This window comes from Leopardus geoffroyi, chromosome D4, assembly GCF_018350155.1.
Source record: "Leopardus geoffroyi isolate Oge1 chromosome D4, O.geoffroyi_Oge1_pat1.0, whole genome shotgun sequence".
NCBI classification, from domain to species: domain Eukaryota; kingdom Metazoa; phylum Chordata; class Mammalia; order Carnivora; family Felidae; genus Leopardus; species Leopardus geoffroyi.
The window spans coordinates 59,570,846-59,592,003 of record NC_059342.1 but is presented as its reverse complement, the minus strand read 5'-3'; the positions used below and the strand labels follow the sequence as shown (position 1 = coordinate 59,592,003).

The 21,158-nt window shown below is 52.8% G+C and overlaps 1 protein-coding gene across 3 annotated transcripts in view; it reads left to right on the top strand.

Moving 5' to 3' along the window:
• Positions 1 to 21,158, top strand: part of SHB (SH2 domain containing adaptor protein B) — a 136,098-nt gene that overhangs the window by 99,540 nt on the left and 15,400 nt on the right. Inside the window, exons 4-6 of one of the 3 annotated variants that reach the window (XM_045469123.1) lie at positions 5,325 to 5,496; positions 10,691 to 10,814; positions 20,907 to 20,917. In XM_045469123.1, the coding sequence (XP_045325079.1) occupies positions 5,325 to 5,496; positions 10,691 to 10,814 (296 nt within the window). In that variant the 3' untranslated portion in view covers positions 20,907 to 20,917. Of the gene's footprint in view, positions 1 to 5,324; positions 5,497 to 10,690; positions 10,815 to 20,906; positions 20,918 to 21,158 lie in introns of those variants that run through there. The other 2 variants (XM_045469121.1, XM_045469122.1) reach the window with 2 other exon arrangements.

Genomic DNA, 21,158 nt, shown 5'->3' with positions numbered 1-21,158 from the left:
TGTGACTGGAGCCAAGGGCTGGACGTGGATCCCAGAGGGGTTTTGTAGGAAAAGGTGGGTCCAGAAGTTTGGACTAAAGTCCAAGTCACTGAGGATCTTGAGCACTAGAGTGAAAAGTTTGCCCTCCATCCAGGGGTACTGGGAGCCAGCAAGGGTTCGTGAGCCCAGCAGAGCTGTGCTTTAGAAACCTATTGGCTTTTTGGAACTTGTTTTCTCTGACCAGCCCTGAACGATAAACAAGAAAGGAGCTAGACCCTGAAGGAACACATTTATTTCATCTAAGCAAACGTTTGCTAAATACCATCTCCGTAACAAGCACTACTTTAGGTGTAGGAGCAAACAAGAGACTGGAGAGGAAAAAGAGAAAGAAAATAAACCCCAGGCACTGTCCCCACAGAACACCCAGGCTGACTGGGGAAGAGTGGGAGGGGTGTCTGTGGAGCTGTGCCAAGTGTTTCTGGGGAGGAAGGGGCTCCCAGCAGGCAGTATCCGGGGAAGCATTGTGGAGGGGTGGCCTTTTGCCAGGTCTTGGAAGCTTCTAGATGTCATAGAGATGGAGTAGGAGGGTGGTCATCCCAGGCCTAGAGGTGGGAAGCACACCACAGACTGAATGAGGGAGGCACAGCCCCTGCCTGACCACAGGGAAGGAGGACCTGAGGAGACAGAGGGGGAGCTGGCAGTGGTGACCCAGAGGCCTGGGCTCCAGCCTTGCCTTCCCTACCCCCATCCCACCCTTTAGCTTTGAGACCCTTTGAGGTGAGTTCTTCCTCACCTCTGAGTCCCGATCCCTCACCCATCACACACGGGGTGGTGGGGCTATTGTGAGTGTCAGAGCCAATGGGGGTGCCTGGGACACCGTCTCCATTATTGGCAGTGACTAAACACAAGACCAGTTGGTATAAAGTCTGTAATACAAGTAGGAGGGGACCACCAGAGTTGGAGGCTAATGCAGATGGAGGAAAGGCCTCCTGGAAGGGCAGTGCTGGGGGGCACCTGAGCTGGGTCTTTAAAGGCTGAGACCTGTTGTTAGACCGGAATTTTTGGAAGGACATTTGAGGCCTCTCACGTCTCCCACTGCCTCCCAGGGCATGGTCCTGCCCACCTGAGCCTCCTCTCCCTCCTGCACAACTCTGACTTCCATTTGTAATTGCCTATAGGTGCAATTAATTAGGTTCTGTCGTTCTAATGACTCACAGGGGTGGCATATTTTTTCTCTAAATGCAGATATTCTTTTGAGGGTTTGTGTCTTTATCTTTTGCAGAAAATCACTAAATTAAAAGAATTGCCATTTTAAATTGCAGATTAAAGAGAAACTTAATTAGAAGGAATGAAAGCAGTTGTGTTTGGAGCTTTTGTTCTTAACATTTTTTTTTTCTTTTGCTGCTGAATCACTGTACTTGCAGTTGGTGTATTTTATTTTAGGTGAAATGATTTGCCTAATTAAGCCTGTCATTCATCACCACCTGTTCCCTCTAAATATATGGCTATATTATTAAGCTTGCAGGCGAATGTATAAATTAATTCAGTGGGGAATTACAGTGTTGACTGGGATATTATTAGGTTTTATCCAGTTTATCTGGTATGAAAACCGATATTTTCTTCCAATAAAGTGAAACAACAGCTCATTAAGCTTCTTCATTCATTCATTGGGCACCGGTTATGTTGCAGGCATGTGCGAGGCATAGGGCACAAGGGTAAGTGTGGTACAGCCCCTGCCCCTGAGGGTCTCATGGGGCACCAGACCACGAAACTGGCCATTAGGATGCCATTAGGAGCAAGGTGAGTCTGGAGAGAGGGTGAGGTCAGGGAAGGCTTCCTGGAAGAGGTGGCCCCTGAAAGGCAAGTGGAGTCAGTTAGGTGGAGAGGCTGGTAGAAGGTTGTGGGGTTGTGGCCATTCAGGCAGAAGAATGGCCTTGAAGTGCTCATGGTGCAGACTAGGCTGGACAGACAGCCAGGTCAGTGGCTGTGCTGCAGAGCTGGGGTTCCGTCTGCGATCAGTGCTCCATGCTCCATGCCTGTCCTCACCTTCCGTGCCAGGGGGTATGTGGTAGGATTTTATATTGACAGAAATCTCCAAATTCCAATTTTAGTCCCGAGGTGAACATGTCTTAAAGTTCCTCTGGTCTCTCCTCCTCTTTAGTCTGTGGCAAAACTATACCTAGAGCCTCATCTTTCCCCCCTTCCCAACCTCTTCCCACATCATGCCACTTCCCTGCCCACCTCAGCACTTTTAGCCCCCCAGGCCAGAGGTCTGCTGAGCAGCCCCCTCTCCATTCCTAACAGTCTCAAAGTTAGCAGAGGGAGGGACCGTGGAAAAGTGCACACTGGTCCATGATCTCTGGCCCCCCCTCTCCTTGTGTGCCCCAGATCTCCTGTCAGTGGAGCATCACAAAGAGTCTTGGCTGGCTCAGCCCATGAGTAGTCAAGTCCTGTTGGAGTCATCTCTTAACATCCCTCCCATCACTGAGGTATTCACCTCCATTACTTTCCCTAACTGGTCTCCCTGCCTCCCTGTTTGCCCCCCACATCCCCTCTCCATCAACAGAGTCAATCTGAGGATGGCATTCCCTGATTGACCCATCCATAAGATCAAGACCCAGCTCTTTAGAAAAGGGCTGTGTGACCAGGTGCTCACCCCTGCCCAAGGTCACCCATCCAGAGCTCTGCAAGGCAGGCGATTCACCTCTTCCCAAGAGGTGACCACCCACCCAACAACATACACCATTTGACTGGTTGCCATGAGGGCTGGTGTGGTTCAGCAGGAGCCCTGGTGGGAGAGCCAGGTTGCTGGGAAGCCAGGCAGGGGCCCCTGGTGACATGTGCCAGGGCCCCAGCTCTGGGCTTCACCCCCTCACTACCATGGTGAAAGCCCAGGTTATCAGCCAGATGGAAGAGGGCTCTCTCAGACACCCAGCCCCAGGATGTGTACCTTAGAAGGGCCTTGTCATTGCTGTCTGTCCCTGTGGTTGGGACAGAACTGTAGCCTGAGAGTGAGAGCAAGCCCTCACTCTCTCCCCTCCCCACACTTCCAGTCCTGGTCTCCCAGCCTGTCAGTGTCTCTAGGTTAGATTTTGGCCTCTGTCCTCCTTCCTCACGAATTTTAATTATGATTTTCTGAGTCGTCACCTCCTGGAGAATGCCAGCCCTGTCCCTCCGGTGCTCAGGCCAAAAGCCTGTAGCCCATCGATCCTCTTTCCTGCACACTCCACTGGGAATGCACAGACAAGCCCTGTCGGCCGGTCCAGCAGTGGCATCTTCACTGCTCCCCTTGTGCACCTCTCTCTCTCTCTTTCATTTATAAACTTTTTAAAGAGCAGTTTTAGGTTCACAGCTGAATTGAGCAGAAAGTGCAGGGAGTTCTGATAAACCCCCGTCCTCCACCCTTTTTGGCACAGCCGTCCTGTTCAAAAGTGCCAGGTGAGAGCCTCCCCATCAGAACATCAGAATCACTCTCCCTTTCTCTCAGAATAAAACCAAAGTCCTTCACAAGACACAATGCCTGATGATCTGGCATGGTTTCCTCCCACCAACCCTCCATTCCCGCTGGACTGTATTGTTTCTGTCGCCCGAGGCATGTTCCCACCTCTGGGCCTTTGAACTTGCTCTTCCCTCTGCCTGGAACGTCCTTCCTCTGGGTTTTCTTCATGGCAGTTAGAGCAGCTGGTAGGTATGCTGTAGCTCAGACGTATCCCCCTTACTGTGTCTATCCCTGCCCGGACTCTGAACTCCTCTGGCAGGATTTCTGTCTGATTTGCTCACTGCTCTTTCTCCAGCCCTGACCTTGCCTGGCACATGGGAGTGAGTGTTGAGGAGCGGAGCAGGTTGATGGACGGGCTGCCAGCCTCCCCTGCAGTCATGAGAGTGAGCATGCACACGTGGGTCCGGCATGTCTAGAGCCTTCCATTAGCAGGAATCTCCCTTCCCATTGTTTCCCATCGTGGTTAATGCAGAGTGTGTTTTGGAGGGATGGAAATGCTTTGCAGTCCTGATGGATGATCTTGCTCAGCGGCAGAGACCTAGAACAAGTTCACCCACATTCCACTCCCCCCACAGTCAGAGCTGGGTTTTCCCACCACCTCTCCTGAATGTGAGGTTGACGGCTCGCCACTTCTGTGCTTGCTCTTTGGAGATCGTGTGTCCGTGGGCCTGCAGCTGGACCTGGCTTTGGGAGCTTGTTCCGCAGGCCCTGGCCCGTCTCACTCTGTGTGCTAGGCCCTTAGGAAGTTATTCTGTCATCTGATCTTCACAGTACTGTGGTGAGATGGGAAATGGGGCCTCAGAGAAGTTGAGTAACTTGGCCAAGTCACACAGCTAGCCACTGACAGTCTTGGGAGAGGAACTCGGTTCAATTTGGAAGCTTGTGTGAAGTACCTGGCACGGTGTCCACACTGAGCAGACATGATAATAATAAAAGTAAATATTTATTATAACGTTAATTGAATAGAACTACATGCCAGGCACTGTGCTAAACTCTCGGTGATGTCACCTGCCTGAATCCTCGCAACAACCCCATGAGGTAGCAACAGTTATCATCCCTTACAGAGAAGGAAACCAAAGTCCAGAGAGGTAACTTGCAAGGTGGACTAACTGGTCTTCAGGAATGTTTCTGGCAACTCCGGGTTCAACTCCGTGTTTTCTTCCCTTTGTGGGATATCTCCAGGGTCCTGCCCTTGAGAAACATCCTCCCCAAGTCTGTGGGGGTGAACGATGCTCCCACAGGCCCAGAGCCGGGAGGAAACATATGGCAGGGCCTGCCCCCGTGCTGTGAACTGCTTCAGCCTCACCTGGGTGCTGGGTCTGGGACAGGGCTCTCTGCATGTGGGGCGCCCATGCAGAGGGCACTGAATGAAGAGGAGCAGACATGGGGGTTGCAGCATGACCCTTGACTGGAACTCTGTGGGCTTATCCCAGAAGAAAGGGAGCAGATGTGGCTGGTGTGCCCTGCAGGGGATGGGAGTATGGGAGGAGAGGAGCCACTTGGAGGCAGAAATGGGAAACACCTGCCCCCCCCTCAGAATTGTCCAGGGAACTGAGCCCTCATGGGAGTGCCATGCCCCCCTTGCTGGAGATTGCAGGGGGTGTCCTTCGGGGATAAGGCTGAACTCAGTGGCCTCTGGAGCCCCTTGAATGCACCATCTGGTTCTGACAGCACCTGTTGTGGGAAACTTAAGTCTCTTGAGCCATGTTTGTTCACTGCCTGGAGTTCTTCCCCCTGTGAATCGTAAAGCCCCAGTAAAAGCAGTCGACTCTTACCCCACTGTGCACCACCCAGTAACCTCTTGGGTAACACTCTGGTGACCATGCACTTTCTTTCTCCCCCACAGCTCAGTTTAACGGCAATGAGAAACGGCAATCATCCCCCTCACCTTCCCGGGACCGGCGGCGCCAGCTTCGAGCTCCTGGAGGGGGCTTCAAGCCCATCAAGCATGGGAGCCCTGAGTTTTGTGGGATCTTGGGAGAAAGAGTGGATCCCGCTGTCCCCCTGGAAAAGCAAATGTAAGTTCTAAGGGAGCAAGGCACAGCCTCAGCTGCAGTTCATACAGTCACTGCTAAGGCTGAGAGAAGATCAAAGCCACCATCAAGTCAGTGGCTGATGAGACTAGGATACATGTCTCCTGATTCTTAGCCCCATGCTTTTTCTCTTCATACTGTATCACCACCTTTACTTTGGATTATTACAAATTGGATTCATTTTCTAGCTACATTGATAGTTTTGCCTTACATCTGCTTGGCATTTGTTGGGCAAGGATTTAAGGCTCTAGATTTGGGTTTTCTCAGCCCGTTTCCCCTGAGATTTCCCACCTCATGACCGAGTCCCATCCCTGCTGCCGCCTTCCCTCCCTATTCTTCCCTAACACTGTCACTCCTCCCCTTGACCATGGTGGTCACCTCCCTTCTCACTGTGTGCATGCCCCTGCTCTGCTCTGAAACCTTCAGTGGCTCCCCATCACCTCCAGGATAGTCTCATCTCCCTAGCCTGCCGCTCAGTCTGTGAATTGCCCCCAGACTGCTTTTTCAGTGTCTCGCCATTCCATATACCTGGACTAAAGTGAGCTTCTCCAGGTACTTGATAAATCGGGTCCTGCATCTTGTGCTGATACCTTTAGCTGTATCGTCCTCTTAACAAGCAAATGTGCGACAAATGGGGTTATCATCCCCATCACGTAGCTGGGAAATCAGGACTCCAAGAGGTGCACAGCCTTGGGATGTCACAGCCCACAGTGCAGAGGCAGGATTGGAACTCCAGCCCTGTGCCTTGACCTCACTCTCCCCTCACTCACCTCTCCTCGTACACACTCTTACCCCTCACCCTTCGCACAAGACTGGCACAGAGGAAGCACCATAAGGACAGGAGATGTGCTGACAGCTCACCGATCCCTCATCAGACTGCCCCACATGTGTGTCACGTACTATATTAATCTCCAGCGGGGGATTCTGGCCTCAGCACAGCCGGCAGTGCATCCCTCACAGGAAACGCTCACTTGGCGAACAGATGCAGGGTTTTCCAAATGACATCATGTGCCATGGGCCCCTTTTTCAGCTATCATCTGATAGATATGCTATCATCTGGGGGGGGGGGTTGCGCAGCCTCCTCTGTGACCCCCCATGCCTGCTGTACTGAGCACATGGGGGAGCACTCCCAGTGGGCGTCTTTGCTAACTGTCTGTCACAGCCACCCAGATTGGGTGGTAGGTTTTGCTTATTTCTGATCACTGTGTACTTTTTAATTAACAAACAAAACATGATCCAGAGATAGCTGGGTGCTGTTCAGCCTGCATCCTAACCATTTCCACCCAATATCCCCCTCTAGCTCCTGCCCCTGTTGGAACATAAGCTCTGTGAGGGCAGGAACTGATCTGGGTCACCACTGCATCCTCAGTGCCTTGGAACGATGCCTGGCACATAATAGGTGCTCAAAAAACAGTTGTCCAGGAAATGGATGAAGTCCTCAAAGAGCTGTCAGTGCTGTCTCTTTCCCTTCCATCACCTCCCATTCTCTGTCACTCAGCACAGTAGACAACTCCCTCCTTTGAAGATACACTCTGCTCCTGGTTTTTCTCCTGCCTCCCTGGTCACCTCTTCTGTCTCCCCAACTGGCTCCTCACCTCACTCAGCTTGACCTGAGGGTGGGACGGTCTGGGGCTGGGTTTCCAGCTACGTGTTCTCCCTGGGTAGTCTCAGCATCCCACACACCACCTGGAACTCCCAGCTCCTACATCCAGCTGCCATCTTGGCATCTCTACTTGGCTGATGAATGGGCTATCTCAAATTTAGTATGTTTAAAACTGGGCTCCTGATCTTCTCCGGACACTTGCTCCTCCCCCAGCTTCCCCACCTCCATAAATGGCATCACATCTACCTACTTATTCAAGCCACCAATCTGGAGTCTTCTTGGATTCCTTTTTTTTTTTTTTTTTTGCCTTACACTAGCATCTAATACATTACTAAGTTCTGCTAGTTCTCCACACAGAATAACAGGCTGAATCCATCTGTTCCTCTTTGTCTCAGAGCCACCTCCCGTGTGGACCACCGCAGAAGCCCCCTACCTCATCTGCCACTCCACTGCCCCTCTGGCCCCTCTTCAGGGTAACCTGGTTGGTCTTTTGTAAGACCATCCAGAGCAAGTATCATCCTCTTTTTAACACTCATTGCCCTCTGCTGTGCTTAGATGAAATCAGACTTCTTCCATTGCTCACAAGGCCTCGGGAAATTGGGCTCTGCCTCCCTTTCCACTCTCGTCCTGTACCACTCCCCGTGCTCACAGTGCTGGGCAGGGCCATTCTTGCTGTCTTTCTGTTTTATGAACACCCCAAGCACATTCCTACTTTAGGACCTTTGCTGGTTCCTCTGCAGAAAACATGTTTTCTTTGGCTCCTTATGTGATTGGCTCCTTCTCACGATACAGATTCTCAGGTCAGATTTCATCTCCTTGGGAGCCTCCCCATTCTGTTCATTCTAACTTAGGCCCTTCCTGTGCCCCAGTCAATGCCTATCACAAACTCAGGATTCCTACATAGCAGTTGTCACTTTCTGATATTGTGTCCTTAATCTATTTGTTGACTCTCTGTCTTCCCTGCATCAGCCCCATGAGATCAAGGATGTAGTCAGTGGTGAGTAAATATTGGATGAGCTAATGGGTAATGCATAGGCTGAATGGCAGTGGTTGAGTCTTCTTAATCCCCAGGATTCGGGCATGACAGGCCAGCCCCACAAAGTCCAACACATCCCCAGACAGCCTCCTGCCTAGATCCTGTTTGCAGTCCAAGCAGAGCCTGCTTGGGCCCAGCAGTTGGCCCTCAGCCCCCCATGGGACCACCCAGGCCCACCCTGTTTCCTGGTGGCCAACCTCATGCTGACAGGCTGGCCAGTGGCTGGCCCTGGCCCCCTGAGTGTGTCCTTTGGCCCGTCTCTCCCAAACTGCCTGGGTCTCCTTTGAATCTCGACCCGAGTCCCTGCCTTTCTCTCAGTGTGCAGTAGCTGGGGCAGCAGGGAAGGAGCCAGCAGCTCATCCTGTTTACCCACCAGGGATTACCTTTAACCAAGATCCCGAGCCCCCGGAGGCCCATCTGCTACCAGCTCAGCCCCTGTGCTCAGGGAGGGGTGGAGGGTGGGCGGCACTTCCCTAGAGACTTCTTCTATGCCTTTCCCTGAGGATGGCTCTGCTTCAGATGGCTGGAACTTGTTTTCCTACTAAAACATGTTTGTCAGCTCACTGGGGGTGTGTTACACAGGTGAAATTTCCCAGAAAACGACCTTGCCAAATCTGTTAACTCTTAGTTCTAAAGTCCATTCCATCCTTGTCTGGCTGTTTCCCCAAACTACAGTCATGGATCCCTTCCAAAGTGTGGCTTCAGCCCTCATATCTCTGGAAGTGTTTTAATTACAGGAGCCTATATTCCTCTTCATTTCTCTGTACATCTAGAAAAGAAGGCAGTCTACACTTCCCCTGCCCCTTCCCCTGCAGAGATCCAGCCCCAGAGCTAACCTGCTATGGGTGGTCACCTCCTGGGCGGTCAGTGACTCACATGCTCACTGGGCAGGGACACTTGTATCTGCTCTTCCCGCCCTTGCTTTCCTGAAGCAGTTGGGTTTTGAGGTTATAATTATGTCATCACCACCATTGCAGCTAACTGTTCAGAACGCTGCTTTGTAAATGGCAGAAAGTGTGCACTGAAAGGCAGTGCCGTGCTTTTCCCTAAGCAGAATGCTCAGAGGCACTGTTTGCAGGGCACCCCTGGGCCGGGACCAGGAGGCAGCAGCATCCCTGCTTACACCTGGGAATTTGAAATGCGGCCTATGGTGGGCAGCAGCCTGAATAATGATAGTTGGGGGAGTTACCCATGGCCATTTGCAAGTTCAATCTCTTTCTATGGATGCTGGGAGCTGCCATTTGTTGAAACTCACCTCACCCCAGGCTCTGCATATGCCCTTCTGTGCGTCATCTCATTTAATCCTCACATCCCAAGGCGGGAGTGGAGTGACCCTAACCCAATAGAGAGCCGAAGTGCAGCCAGGTTCCGCCACTTGTCCCTGACTGCCCAGCTGGCAAGTGGCAGAGCGGTCTGTGCCTCTGTGGCCATCCAGCACCTGTGGTTCTCTTCCTGGCCCAACTCGCTGCCCTCCCACCACCCCTGCCCCTTAGAGACTGTGATATAAGCAGAAATGCATTCTGGGTAGACCCACTGACTACCCCCATCTTGTGATCTTCACTCTTCCTCTGAAATTTCACCTTCAACTCTCCCAATCTTGAAAATCAGTTGTTCGTCTTTTGTCCTACAGCGGGGGGGCCTTAGTCGTGTCGTCTGCCATTATACCCCTACCTTCTGATTCTGCTGCTCACCACCTAGTGTCCAGAAGCAGTGATGCCGGGCTTCCCACATGCCCGACCGATGCCAGATTTGCTTGACAGGAGCACTGGTGTGGCTTTCCCACCCAACCGTCTGCTGTCCTGAGTGACAAGCACCACCCACTTGTCCCGCAGATGCCACGGAGAGTCAGCACACGTCCCTCCTGTTAGCACCCTCTGATGGCCTCCGTGTCACTCAGATGGAGAAAGCCAGGGTCCTCTCATTGCACACCGGCCCCCTGAATGGCCCTGCCTGGTGGCCTCGTGGATTGCACTGCCCACCCCTCCCCTTTGGCTCCCTGCAGCCATGCTGGCCTCCTTGCTGTTTACCAAGCACATCGGGCACTCCTGCCTCGGGCCTTTGCCACCCCTCCCTCTGCCAGAAGCACTCTTTGCCAGTTACCCTCCTTTGTGGCTTCCTCCCTCAACTCCTTCAGGTCCACATTGAAAATGTCACTCTTTCCGGAAGGTTTCCCTGGCTCCTGCTTAAAATAGCAATCCCTACCACACGCTCCAAACCACACTACCCTGCTTCATTTCCTGCATAGCACCAAATTGTAGTGCAAGCCCTGTGAGGGAGGAGGCTGCAGGCTTGTTCACTGCTCTCTCCCCAAGATCGGGCATGCGGCACATGCTCGGCAGTTCCATACTGAATGACTGAATGCACGTGTACACACACACACACACACACACACACACACACACACCGGCCTTATAACGAGGAGGCTGGGACATGCCAGCTGCCCCCAGCCGGGGCTGAGCCTCCCCAAGGAGGAGTTTGCAAGGGTGTCAGCTCTGAGGGTCCTGTCCTCTTTGGGTTCTGACCCTCTCTCTCCTCTCCAGCTGGTATCATGGAGCCATCAGCAGAGGAGATGCCGAGAACCTTCTGCGGCTCTGCAAAGAGTGTAGCTACCTTGTCCGGAACAGCCAGACCAGCAAGCACGACTATTCCCTCTCCCTGAAGTGAGTACAGCCTCGCTCACCCCTCTCAGCCCTCCTCGGCAGCCTCGAGTAAAGCGCTGCCTGGCCCTTGTGTCTGTGGCAGAAAGACCCACCAGTGTTCCCCAGGAAATGTGCCAGTGTGAGATATTTCAAGCCTTGGTTTTTCAATTTGATCCTATTCTCCTGGAAGGCAGAGGAGTTCTTAATTTCCGCCCCAGAAGAGGAGGGGCATTTTCCTAGGATTCAGTATTAAATACCCAAAGAAAGCTTTCATATCTGCTGTGAACCAGGAACCTAATGAAGCTCCGAGTATACCTCATCCCTCCCTCAAAGCTCACAGGAGTCCTTTGATGAGAAACATATGGTCCCCATCTTCCAGATGAGGAAACTGAGGCTCAGAGAGGGACTTGGAAGGCCCAAAGGGCAGAGCCAGGACTCCAGACCAGCTGTTTGACTCTCCACAGCACCACACTGCCACTGTGAGAACAGCCCTTTCCCTATGTTCCAGGTTGCTGTTTGGGTGGGTCTGATTTTTATGTGTGTCACAAAGGTTGTGAGGACTGCTGGGAAGAGCCAGGGAGAATCCTGCTGGTGTTCTCCTCTGTGGCTGCTTTGTAAACTGTTGGGCCTTTCTGACCCTTGAAGCATCACTGTTGAGATAGGCAGCCTCAAAACGAGAAAAGGGTTTTTTCTTGAGTGCTTCATCATTCAGTGCTATTGCTAAAGGGGACCCAACAGATTATCTAAACCCCATTTTACAGATAGGAAAACCGAGGCCTAGAGAGAGGAGGGATTTCCCAAGGAAATATAGAGAGCTAGTGGCAGAATTGGAGTTTAAGAAACCCAGGCCCTTTAGCCAGCACAGACCCCCGGGAACATTGAAGCCTTCTGCCTGGCTTCCTCTCTGCACTGCTCTCTGTTCTTAGAGCCTGTGACAGAGAGAGGGCCTGCTGTGATGTGACTATCAGCTGTGTAGACATTGGCAACAGTACAGCCAAGGAATGAGAGATTGGCCTGCACTCTGTGCTCAGGACTGAGCCCACCCTGTCTGCTGGGCTCTGCTCTGAGAGGGACCATGACAAGTTGCAGAGCATGGTCAGCAAGCAGAGGCAATGGATATCTGCCTGGGGAAGAAAGGACGTGTGGGCACATGGTGAGAACCACAAATCTCTCAAGGATTATCAGGACAAAAGGAGCAGATGTGGTCAGGGGTCCCCAGATGGGACTTATGGGCAGGCAGATTCCAGCTCAGTGAGAGGAAAAGTTTTCTAACAGTCAGAACTGATCAAGAATTAGATCCATCCAAAACTGCCTCGATAGGTAGTGAGTGTCTCATCACTGGGGGTGTGCAAGTGGGGGCTGGATGGCCCTTGTCAGGGAGAACATGGAGAGGATTTCTAACAGCAAAGAAGGCACTCAGGACATACAGCACCTTCATACTTCACTGTCCACCATCAGACCTGTTGGCATAAAGGATCTGTTTGGTTATCTCAGCTGAGAAGATCTCAGTACTAAACTGCAGCAGGGCTGGGAGGCTGGACTGGCAATGAGCACAGTCGGAGATCCCTCAATGGATTGAGGAGCAGGCGGCAGGGGAGCAGGTGCACAGGTGCACATCACCAGCCATGCTGACAGGGACCAGTGGGTCCTCATCTGCCCGCTGCTGCATGCAGCCCCGCTCCCTCCCTCACTGTCCAAGGTAACTGAGCAACCCAGGTGCTCTTAAGTGATTCTTCCAGGTCTCCAACCCCACCCCCACCCCCGCCTCAAGGTGAACTGTGTTGTTCTGGGTTTCGAGAGGTGAAGGAGGCAGGTGACAGCAGAGATGGGATTCCCACGTCACTGCCCTTCCACGATGACTGAGGCAGCCCACCCACCCCCTGGGCTTCCTCAGTGCAGCACTCAGTACGCTGCCGATCTGCGCTCCTCTGTGAATCTCTTCTCTCCTGGAATCTAGGACCTGGCCAGAAGACTGTTCCCAAAACCACTGATTGAGTGCAGCAAGGAAGGGGGGGTGGAGCACCCCATACCAGTCCCGGCTGACCTTCCATAACCCTCCATGAGCTGGGCAAGGGCTGAGCCTCTGCACTAGGCGGACCGGGCCCCATGGGGACCCCGGCACAGCTCTGCCTGCATGTGAACAGTAGCCTCCCCAGTACCCAGCAGTGTCACAGTTGAGGCACCAACATGGAGCCGTATAAGGAATCTCAAGCCAGTTGCAGAAGTAATCATACCAACAATACCTTCAGGATCCATTTCTCAGTCTCCTGTGAAATGTGCCCTGTTATGCAAACAGGCCTAAAATCCACCTCCTGGATGGGTCTCTAGAAGAATATTTCTATCACAGCCCCAAGAGTGCAATTCCTTTTCACCCTGGGTGTGCACCGTTCCCTAAACAGTAGTACCACTCCAGAGGGATGGACAGCACGTTGGTTCTGTTTTCACAGTACAGGCTTATAGTCCTGTGTGCAGGGCTGCATGCAGTGGAGAAAGCAGGGGATAGGCTTCCCCACTCGACGGCCTTATGGCCTGGGCAGCCGTGTCACTTTTTTGAGCTTTCTCTGTGCACAGGGGATGGCAATGCTCTTCGTACAGAGGGAAAACATCTCTAACCCAACCAGTGCAGTGTAAACATTATCTTGTATTATTCCCACCCTGCCCCTGCTTTCCCAGGTTGGCCTCATGGTTTCATTGAAAGCTGTTTTTAAGGGCAGCAGAGAGAACCTATTGTCCAGAGTTCTGGACAGGAGTCCTGACCTACCACTCACTGCTCACTGTGTGACCTTGGGCAAATTCCTTCCTTCTGGGGCTCAGCATCCACATCTTTACATTGGGACTTTGATGGTTGCTAAGGACACCTCTGACATCAAAGGGTCTCTGACTCCCTGGATTTCCCGTGTCCATGGGCTCAGCCTTCCTTTGTCTTTGGAGCACTCTGGTCAGATCCCCTGCACCTCTCAAGCCAGGGAGGAAGTGAAAGAGACTGAGAGCTGGGCCCAACAGCCTGTGGCAGAACCCCCGATAAGAACACTCTGCCATCAGGCCTGAGTTTGGGTGACTAGTCTCTGCCCACGGGTGCTGGAAGTTTAGTTTTGCATGCTTGTCTAGAGCCATAAGATCCCAAAGGCCAGATGAGCAGTCTCACACGGCCAGATTTCCCTTGAAGAAGCCCAAAATTGAGGAGGCGAGCTGGGCCATCCTGTGGCTGGGCAGGGCAGCCTGCTAAGGGGAGGTGAGCTTGCTTTCCAGCCTGGCCCTAGTTGACGATAACCAGCTCGGGAGCCAGCCAGGGGGTGATACCTGGCATTAATCACCTTAACCACAAATGGAACGACCCTGGTACTGAATGTCACGGCTGCTTGGGACAAGTGCCAGCTTTGCCAGCCACCACATGACGTGTGAAGTCTCTCAGATCCCCAAGGCCTGCCTGGTAGGGGCAGGGTACGATCAGCCTTCCCCATGTGTGGTGTTGTCAGGAGCATGGTGTAAATTGACATTGGGATTCCAGCTGTGTTTTTATGTGTGGATCCTTTGTGAGGATGTTCTAGGGTGGAGGAAGGATTTGGGGGAATCCAGCCTCAGATGACAGCCCTCCACCTCTTCCATCCTTCTCTCAGCAGATATTTACCAGAACCCACTGTACCAGGGCAGCATAGAGAGCTGAAATGAGAACAGCTCAGCTTAGGCCACAGGAGCTCACAGCCTGGCCCATCCATCCTGGGCCTTGCTACAGCCAGGTTTGCATGAAGGTCCTTGGGGACCTGGAGTTGGCACAGGAGTGGGCAGTCCCTGACATGGAGGGTTAGGAGAAGCTGCAGGTGCACTTGAGCCTTAAAGAGAGGGTAAGTGGTCCCCAAGCAGGGACAGCTGGGGGGGATCTCAGGTGGCAGGGACAGCCCAGGCAAAGCCCTAGAGATGCAGAAGAGCTGTTGGCAGGCCTTGTGCCTGCCTCACAAAGGAGTTGAGACTTAATATTTAGTGATGGAGCCACTAAAGTGTAGGGCCACTCTCAAGGATCTGCCTTTATGCTTTAACCCCACTTCTTGACCCTGTCTCCCTGCGTATCTGCACGACCTTACATCTTAGAAGGCCTGAGCTTTTGCCCTAGGACAGCCCCACCAGGTGGCAAGGGCAGAGAGCACCATCTTTTTCATTTTAGGGTAAAGGCAGCTGAATGAACTTCCAAAACTGGAATGGAGGCCACGGACTCCCAGCCCAGTCTCTTCCCACCCCTCTCAAGCACTTCTTATACCAGGTCAGAGATCACCTGGAATGACCTTAGAGGCCTATCTGGTCCTGCCTTTCCTTCATGGGTGGGGAGACCCAGACCCAGAGGGGAATCGTGATTGACCTCAAGGCTACCTAGGTGGCAGCTGACCACACTGACAATAGAGATGGCGACTGCTCTCCACTGTGGGGACTGGCCCAAGCTGCCACCTATCTGCCCCTCCACCAAATGCTCCCTGCACTCATGGTGATCCAAAATGACGCCTGCGCTCCTCACCTCACTGCCAGTAGATCCCCTCCCTGGCAGACACCCCCCACCTGTGGAGCAGCCTTACCGAGACCTTGCCCAGCTGCTTTGGAACACTGCCCTTATCCCCTTCTCCCAGTGGAACTCTCCCTCTTCCCAGTCTCCAACCTGACTTGGGGGCGGCGGGCCCTTAGGCTTCTTCTCAGCTACTAGCAGACACATCGGCCTTTCAGAACACTCACTCCACCCTCAGGGAAGCAAGGGGTTGAACCTTTAGATATTGGCAAGAAAACACCACACTCTAACAACTTCCTGTCTGGAAAGGCAAGCAGTGGGGAAAAGGGATGAAAAGTTGAAAAATCTCATTAAAAAGGTTCTTCAGGCACTTTGGACTATGAATGACTTTTTGCAAGTTCCAGTTTCATGAGTTTTTGCAAAGGAATCTGGACAAGATGAGGGAAATAGGACTTCAAAGACTGGAGGGCTTGCAGCTGGTGGGGGCAGGGAGGCAGGGTGAGTACCGGGGCTCCCCTCCTCATGTGCTGGGCAGGCTCTGCCTGCACTGGGCCCATCCCTGGGAGCAGGCAGAGTGGCATTTCAAGGCCTCGCAGGGATATCGCTACTCCTTTGACAAGGTCCCCGCCCTGGCTTTCTTTAGGCAGTGAGAGTCCCAACCCCAGTGGGGGACATGGCCCCAAGGAAACCCCATAAGTAGATCATCAGCTTTCGAATCCCTAGAAGCAAACTGCACGGCACCCTAGTAAAAGTGGCCCAGATTCTGACCTCAGGAGACACTTCTGGGGTCTGGCCTATTTGCATCAGGATGCCACTCAGTCTTGATCATTCAGGAGCCTTCCTCAGCCCCCATAAGCTCTGCCTCACTGAGCATCAGTTATGTACTGGCCTCCAGCCCTCCAGGAGTTCGTAGCCAGAGGGGAGAGGATATTTACACCTGTTGACTCATACACTCACAGGACTGCTTGAGGGCCACCCAAGGCAGAAAGTGCTCAGCACTGTGAAAGAGGGAAGGCACCCAAAGAACAGGGTATTTGTAGGATGATCGGGTCATCCTATAGACAGGGCAGAGAGGGCAGCCCACGCAAAGGCAGGTAAGTGCAGACTTGTGTCAGAATGACAAATAACACTTCAGTGGGAGCCGGGGAGAGGTACAGCCCTAGTCGCCAAGCTGAGGAATTTGGGTTCTATTCTCCAAGGTAGGGGGCATCCCTGAAGGTTTTGAGCAAGGTGCAGTCATGTCCTCAGCTTTATTCTAGAACCATTAGTGAACCGGGATGCACCATGAGTATTGTCCAGGAAGGACCCCCGCTTCTGCCTCCCTCGGTCCTCCCAAGCCCTCCTTTCCCCCCAGGTACCCACAAACATGCCACTCGAGCTAGCACAGTCCAAGGGGCTAAGAGGCAGGCATCCCAAGGAGAGATCCAGGGCAGCCCTTTCCAAGATGTAGAGGGACAACATGGGCTCTGCAGCCAAAGATATTGAAGACTTTGGAGATTCAAAGAGTTTGAATCCTGTCTCCATCTTTTACTTGCTGTGTGATGCTAGGCAAGTGACTTTTACTTGCCTGATCATTGCTCAGAAAACCGCGTGGGCCACTCTTATAAAGCTGTTGCAGGAAGTAACGTGGCTCTGCAGGTTCACCCTATGCATTTGCTTCCAGGTTAAGGGCTCCACAGTTAGGGTGAAATACCTTTCCCCTAGGTTCCAAGGATGGTGGGAAGACTCAGCCCCATCTCCTTCTCCAAGGAGGAGGTAGGACAATTTATCAAGAACATGCCTCTTGCTCTGATTGCTTAAGGACACCCGCCTAGTTCCTGCTTGGAGCTGCACGTTTGTGCTGATGGCTGGGCAGTCAGTCTTCACCAACAAACGCTTCCTGGGGCTCCAGTGTGGGGTGGTGGGTGTAGCAGGGCCAGGAGGAGCAGATGGGTTGCATTCCAGGGGAGCTGGGGGCACATTGCTGTTAGAGTTGTTTTTCTTTCTTCTCTCCCTTCATTGATTTATATAGTAAAGGAGAGAGTTTTCAAACAGTAGGCATGTCTGGGTCCGGGCAGGCAGGCTAGTGATTAATCTTCGTTTGTTGCTGCTGACAGCTAGGAGCAAGAAATAATAAAGGTTTGCAGGGTGAGGAGGGGTGGGGAGTGCAGAAAGGCTGCTCACTCTTTGGCCTTCGGTAGGGAGCACAGACTTCACTTCCCTCTACCATCAAAGCACCCCTTGTTGGTCAACATTTGAGGCTCCAGATACTTCAGGGTGGCTGCCTGCTCCCAAGGGTGAGCCCCAGGATGGTCAGGGCCTCCCCAGTTGCTGTTAAGCTCTCTGCACTGTGTCACCTCCAGCCCCAGAATGCCTGGACTTCCTTCATCAGTGGCCCTTTTCCCAGCCCTGCTCCTGAGGGCGAGGCCTAAAGAAAGGCAGGGTTGTGCACCCAGAGGACTGTCTGTCTCTGATGTGAGGGACCCTCTGACTCCACGCCTCTCTGAGCTACCAAGTGGGTGTGAGGGCTGCAGGAAGGGCACACGGAAGGGAGTTGGGGGGTGGGGGGGCAGACCGTGACAGCAGGGGCTACTGGGGACCTTGAGGCTTAGAAGGAGGAGGGGCTCTGATATGGTCTGAGGAGGACTGAGGTAGCTGTGAGTGGGCAGGGTAAGGAGCTGCTCATGCTGGGGAAAGAGCAGCACAGGAGTAGAAGCTTCCTACTTTCCAGCCCACAGTTACCAATATATCGCATCGTGAACATCTTCTCCGCCCCCAAGGGAGGCAGCTCTGCAGCTAAGCCACGGGCCTTTAAACCCAGCTCTGCCTCTTAATAGCAGGGTGGTCTTGGGCAGAAGATGGTCTTAACATCTGTGAGCCTCAGTTTCCTCATCTATAAAATGGGTTTTACAGCTCTATTAATGAAGAGACGTTGTGTGAGGTGTTTAGCATGTGCCCGGCATACAGTAAGTGCCCGTTCAGTAAATGAGTGGTAGTTCACAGTCTTTGTTATAGACTTTGGAGAGCTGCAGGTGGTTGGAAAGAGCTCAGCGTGGTCCAAAGCCTTGTGGATTATCTAGGTCTGGCTTAGAAGTCTCTGTCTATACCCACAGCTGCTCCCCTCTGTTAGGGTGGGATTTTAGAGTTTATGCAACTCAAATGCAACTCAAAGCCCTGCATTGACTTCGAATTGCACAGAGCTGGAGTCAAATCCAGGCTGCCCTCTTCCTGGTTGTGTGACCTTGGGTAAGTCACTTAGCCTCTGTGATCTCCCAGCTGAAGATGATGAGCACCTCAACAGGCTTTTCCTCATGTTCTCATGGTGAAGCATTTTTGTGGCAAGCCAGGGCAGCTGCTCTGGGACATAGAGTACGCTAAGCAGAAATCTTGGGATTTAGGGAACAGAAGGAGATCTTTTAGATCACCTGGCCCAATGCCCTGTACAGGTGCAGAAACTGGGGCCCAGAGACAGCAAGAAGCTTGCCCACCTCCTGGCTTCCCGGCTAGACCCTGTTTTCTGGCAGCATTTGAGTCGGGCTGAGACAGAGGGCAGGAGGGACAGGGCTGGAGTGGGGGCAGGTCCGTGTCTTTGTTCCCACTATGTGGAGGATTTCACATCCTTTCAGGGCTGGTGGAGGAAAAATGAACTTTCAGCTCAATTAGTGTGCACTGTGCTTCCTCCTTCTAAAAGGTTTAAAGGAAATGCCACAATTAGCTGCTACTGTAGGCAAAAGAGGCTCCTCAAACGCTCTTCACAGGAGGCCAAATAGCAGTGAACTTTAGAATGTGCAGACGCCTCACAGGATGAAGGGACATGCCATCAAGAGCTAGCATGAGGAATAATAGATGTTTCCCTGTACTCAGAATTACTGAGAAAATATGCCCTGCCAGTGGTAAAACATTTCCATGGATGCTATCCTCACCACTAAAACAGGCACCTCTCCTACATTCCATATATGTTGCTTTGGTGATTCTGGCTTGGGCCCAGGAGACCCGGTTTCAAATCCTGGCCCCACCTCTGTCTAGCCGTGGGGTTGTAGACCAGTCAGAAGCCCGTTCTTTTCTTGAGGGGCACCATGATTTGGGGGGGTTCCCTGTTGCAGTTGACATTTTCAGCGCTGTGGGGCCTTGGTTTGGGTTGCAGAAATGGCTATAGTGAGGTGGTATGAGACAGGGCACCTGGCGTGGTTGCTGATACTTACAAATACTGGGTTTTCCTGCCCTGGTAGTTAGTATATGGGGAGAAGGGCAGGAAAGATTACCTTTATCCTAACACATGCAGAAGCTGGGGCTCATTCTGTCCTGCAAATGAGTGAAGAGCTGGGCTTAAATGCAGCCCAGTGCCCTCTTTCTTCCCTCTGGAGCCTCTTTGAGCAAAAACACCCCCAACACTTCCCCTTCAGCCGGGCCCAAGAAGCCCAGGGAGGGCCCAGGCAGGTGTCTGGATAGTGTAGCCCCAGGACCACTGGATAGTGTAGCCAGATTTTCTGAGCAGGACCTGGGCCACAAGCCCTTTGCCAGGCATTGCCTGGCATCTTCCCTGAGGTGACATGTAGAAGGCCAGAGACCCTAAAGCTCCTTCCCTCAGCTTGTGGGAGCCTGAAAACATTGGGATTTTTCTGGCTCTGAGGTGACAGTGTCAGGATACAGACCCAACTATAGAGTCCACTTTTCTTCTCTGGGTCCGGCTCTCAAGCAGCAGAAGCTGGGAGCATCTAGGGATCTGGTGGCAGAGAGGGAGGTTGAGGCCAGCTCAAAAGGGACAGTGGTGGCCTCCATAGCTGGTGAGACAGGTTTTCAGAAGCCGCCCAACCGTGGATGTGTCTGGAAGGCAGATCAGGAGTGCAGGCTGGCTGCTGGGGAGGCAGGAGTAAAAGGGAGTACGTGGAACTGATGAGGGCGAGAAGGGTGGAGGAGCCAGGACCTCATCCAGATTTCTGAATGACTGGTAAGCAATGGCATCACCAGCTGGAATGGACCTAGAATGGTCAGATGGACCTGGGATGGTCAGTTTTGTAAAGACTCAGGAAAACACACTCTCCCTAACTCAACTGCCCTCTTTCCACTGGTGCCCCAAACCCGGAGGTGACAGGCACCTGCACTCACACTGCCAGCCCATTCTCCAGAGCACCCACTGGCCTGGCAGGGCCAACCATGCCCATTGACAGGCTGGGGTTTCCCTCTCCGATCTGCTGCGTCTCCCCTCCCAGCCAAGCATTCAGGTTTTGCTCCCCTGAGAGCTCCCCAGTCCCCTCCAGCATCTGAGCCACCCCGATTACATTTCCAGCTGGTTTTTAATTATCTCCTATCTGCCCGCATAAATCTGCCTGTGTGGCACGCCCACCAGGGGAGGCGTTCCAACTGCCCATGCGTCGCCAGGAAACCTCTCATGCCCCGGGACAGCTTCTCTTCGGAGGCCCTGGGTGGTCTCTCCAAATGAGAAAAACATTTCCAATCACATTTCTAACATCTTGTTAATAGCACTTATTAAATAATATTTTTGCAAAAGCCATCTGGGAATGGCTTGGTTGGGGACTTGGGGAGGGCATTTGGGTGCTGTTGGGACGGTCATGGTGACAGATACAGACTTTGGATCTGCCATCAGGGAAGGGGCAGGAACATGGAGAAGGATGCAGCCCTCGGCCAGAGGACCAGGGCTTGACTCCCACTGCTTCCACCTGTGTGAGGATCACCCAGCAGGTAGCTTCGTCAGGTCTCTGAGCCTCTTAGCCCGGAGGCTCAGGAACACAGTGAAAGGAAGGAAAGCCCTTTGTAAACTCTGAGAGGCTGTGCTAGTGCAGGTGGCATTATTTGCTTGCCCCAGGAAAGTATCATGGTCTTCCTCTGCTTCTAGCTAGGCAAATAACGCAAAGGTCCCCAGAGGAAATATGTTGAGCCCCC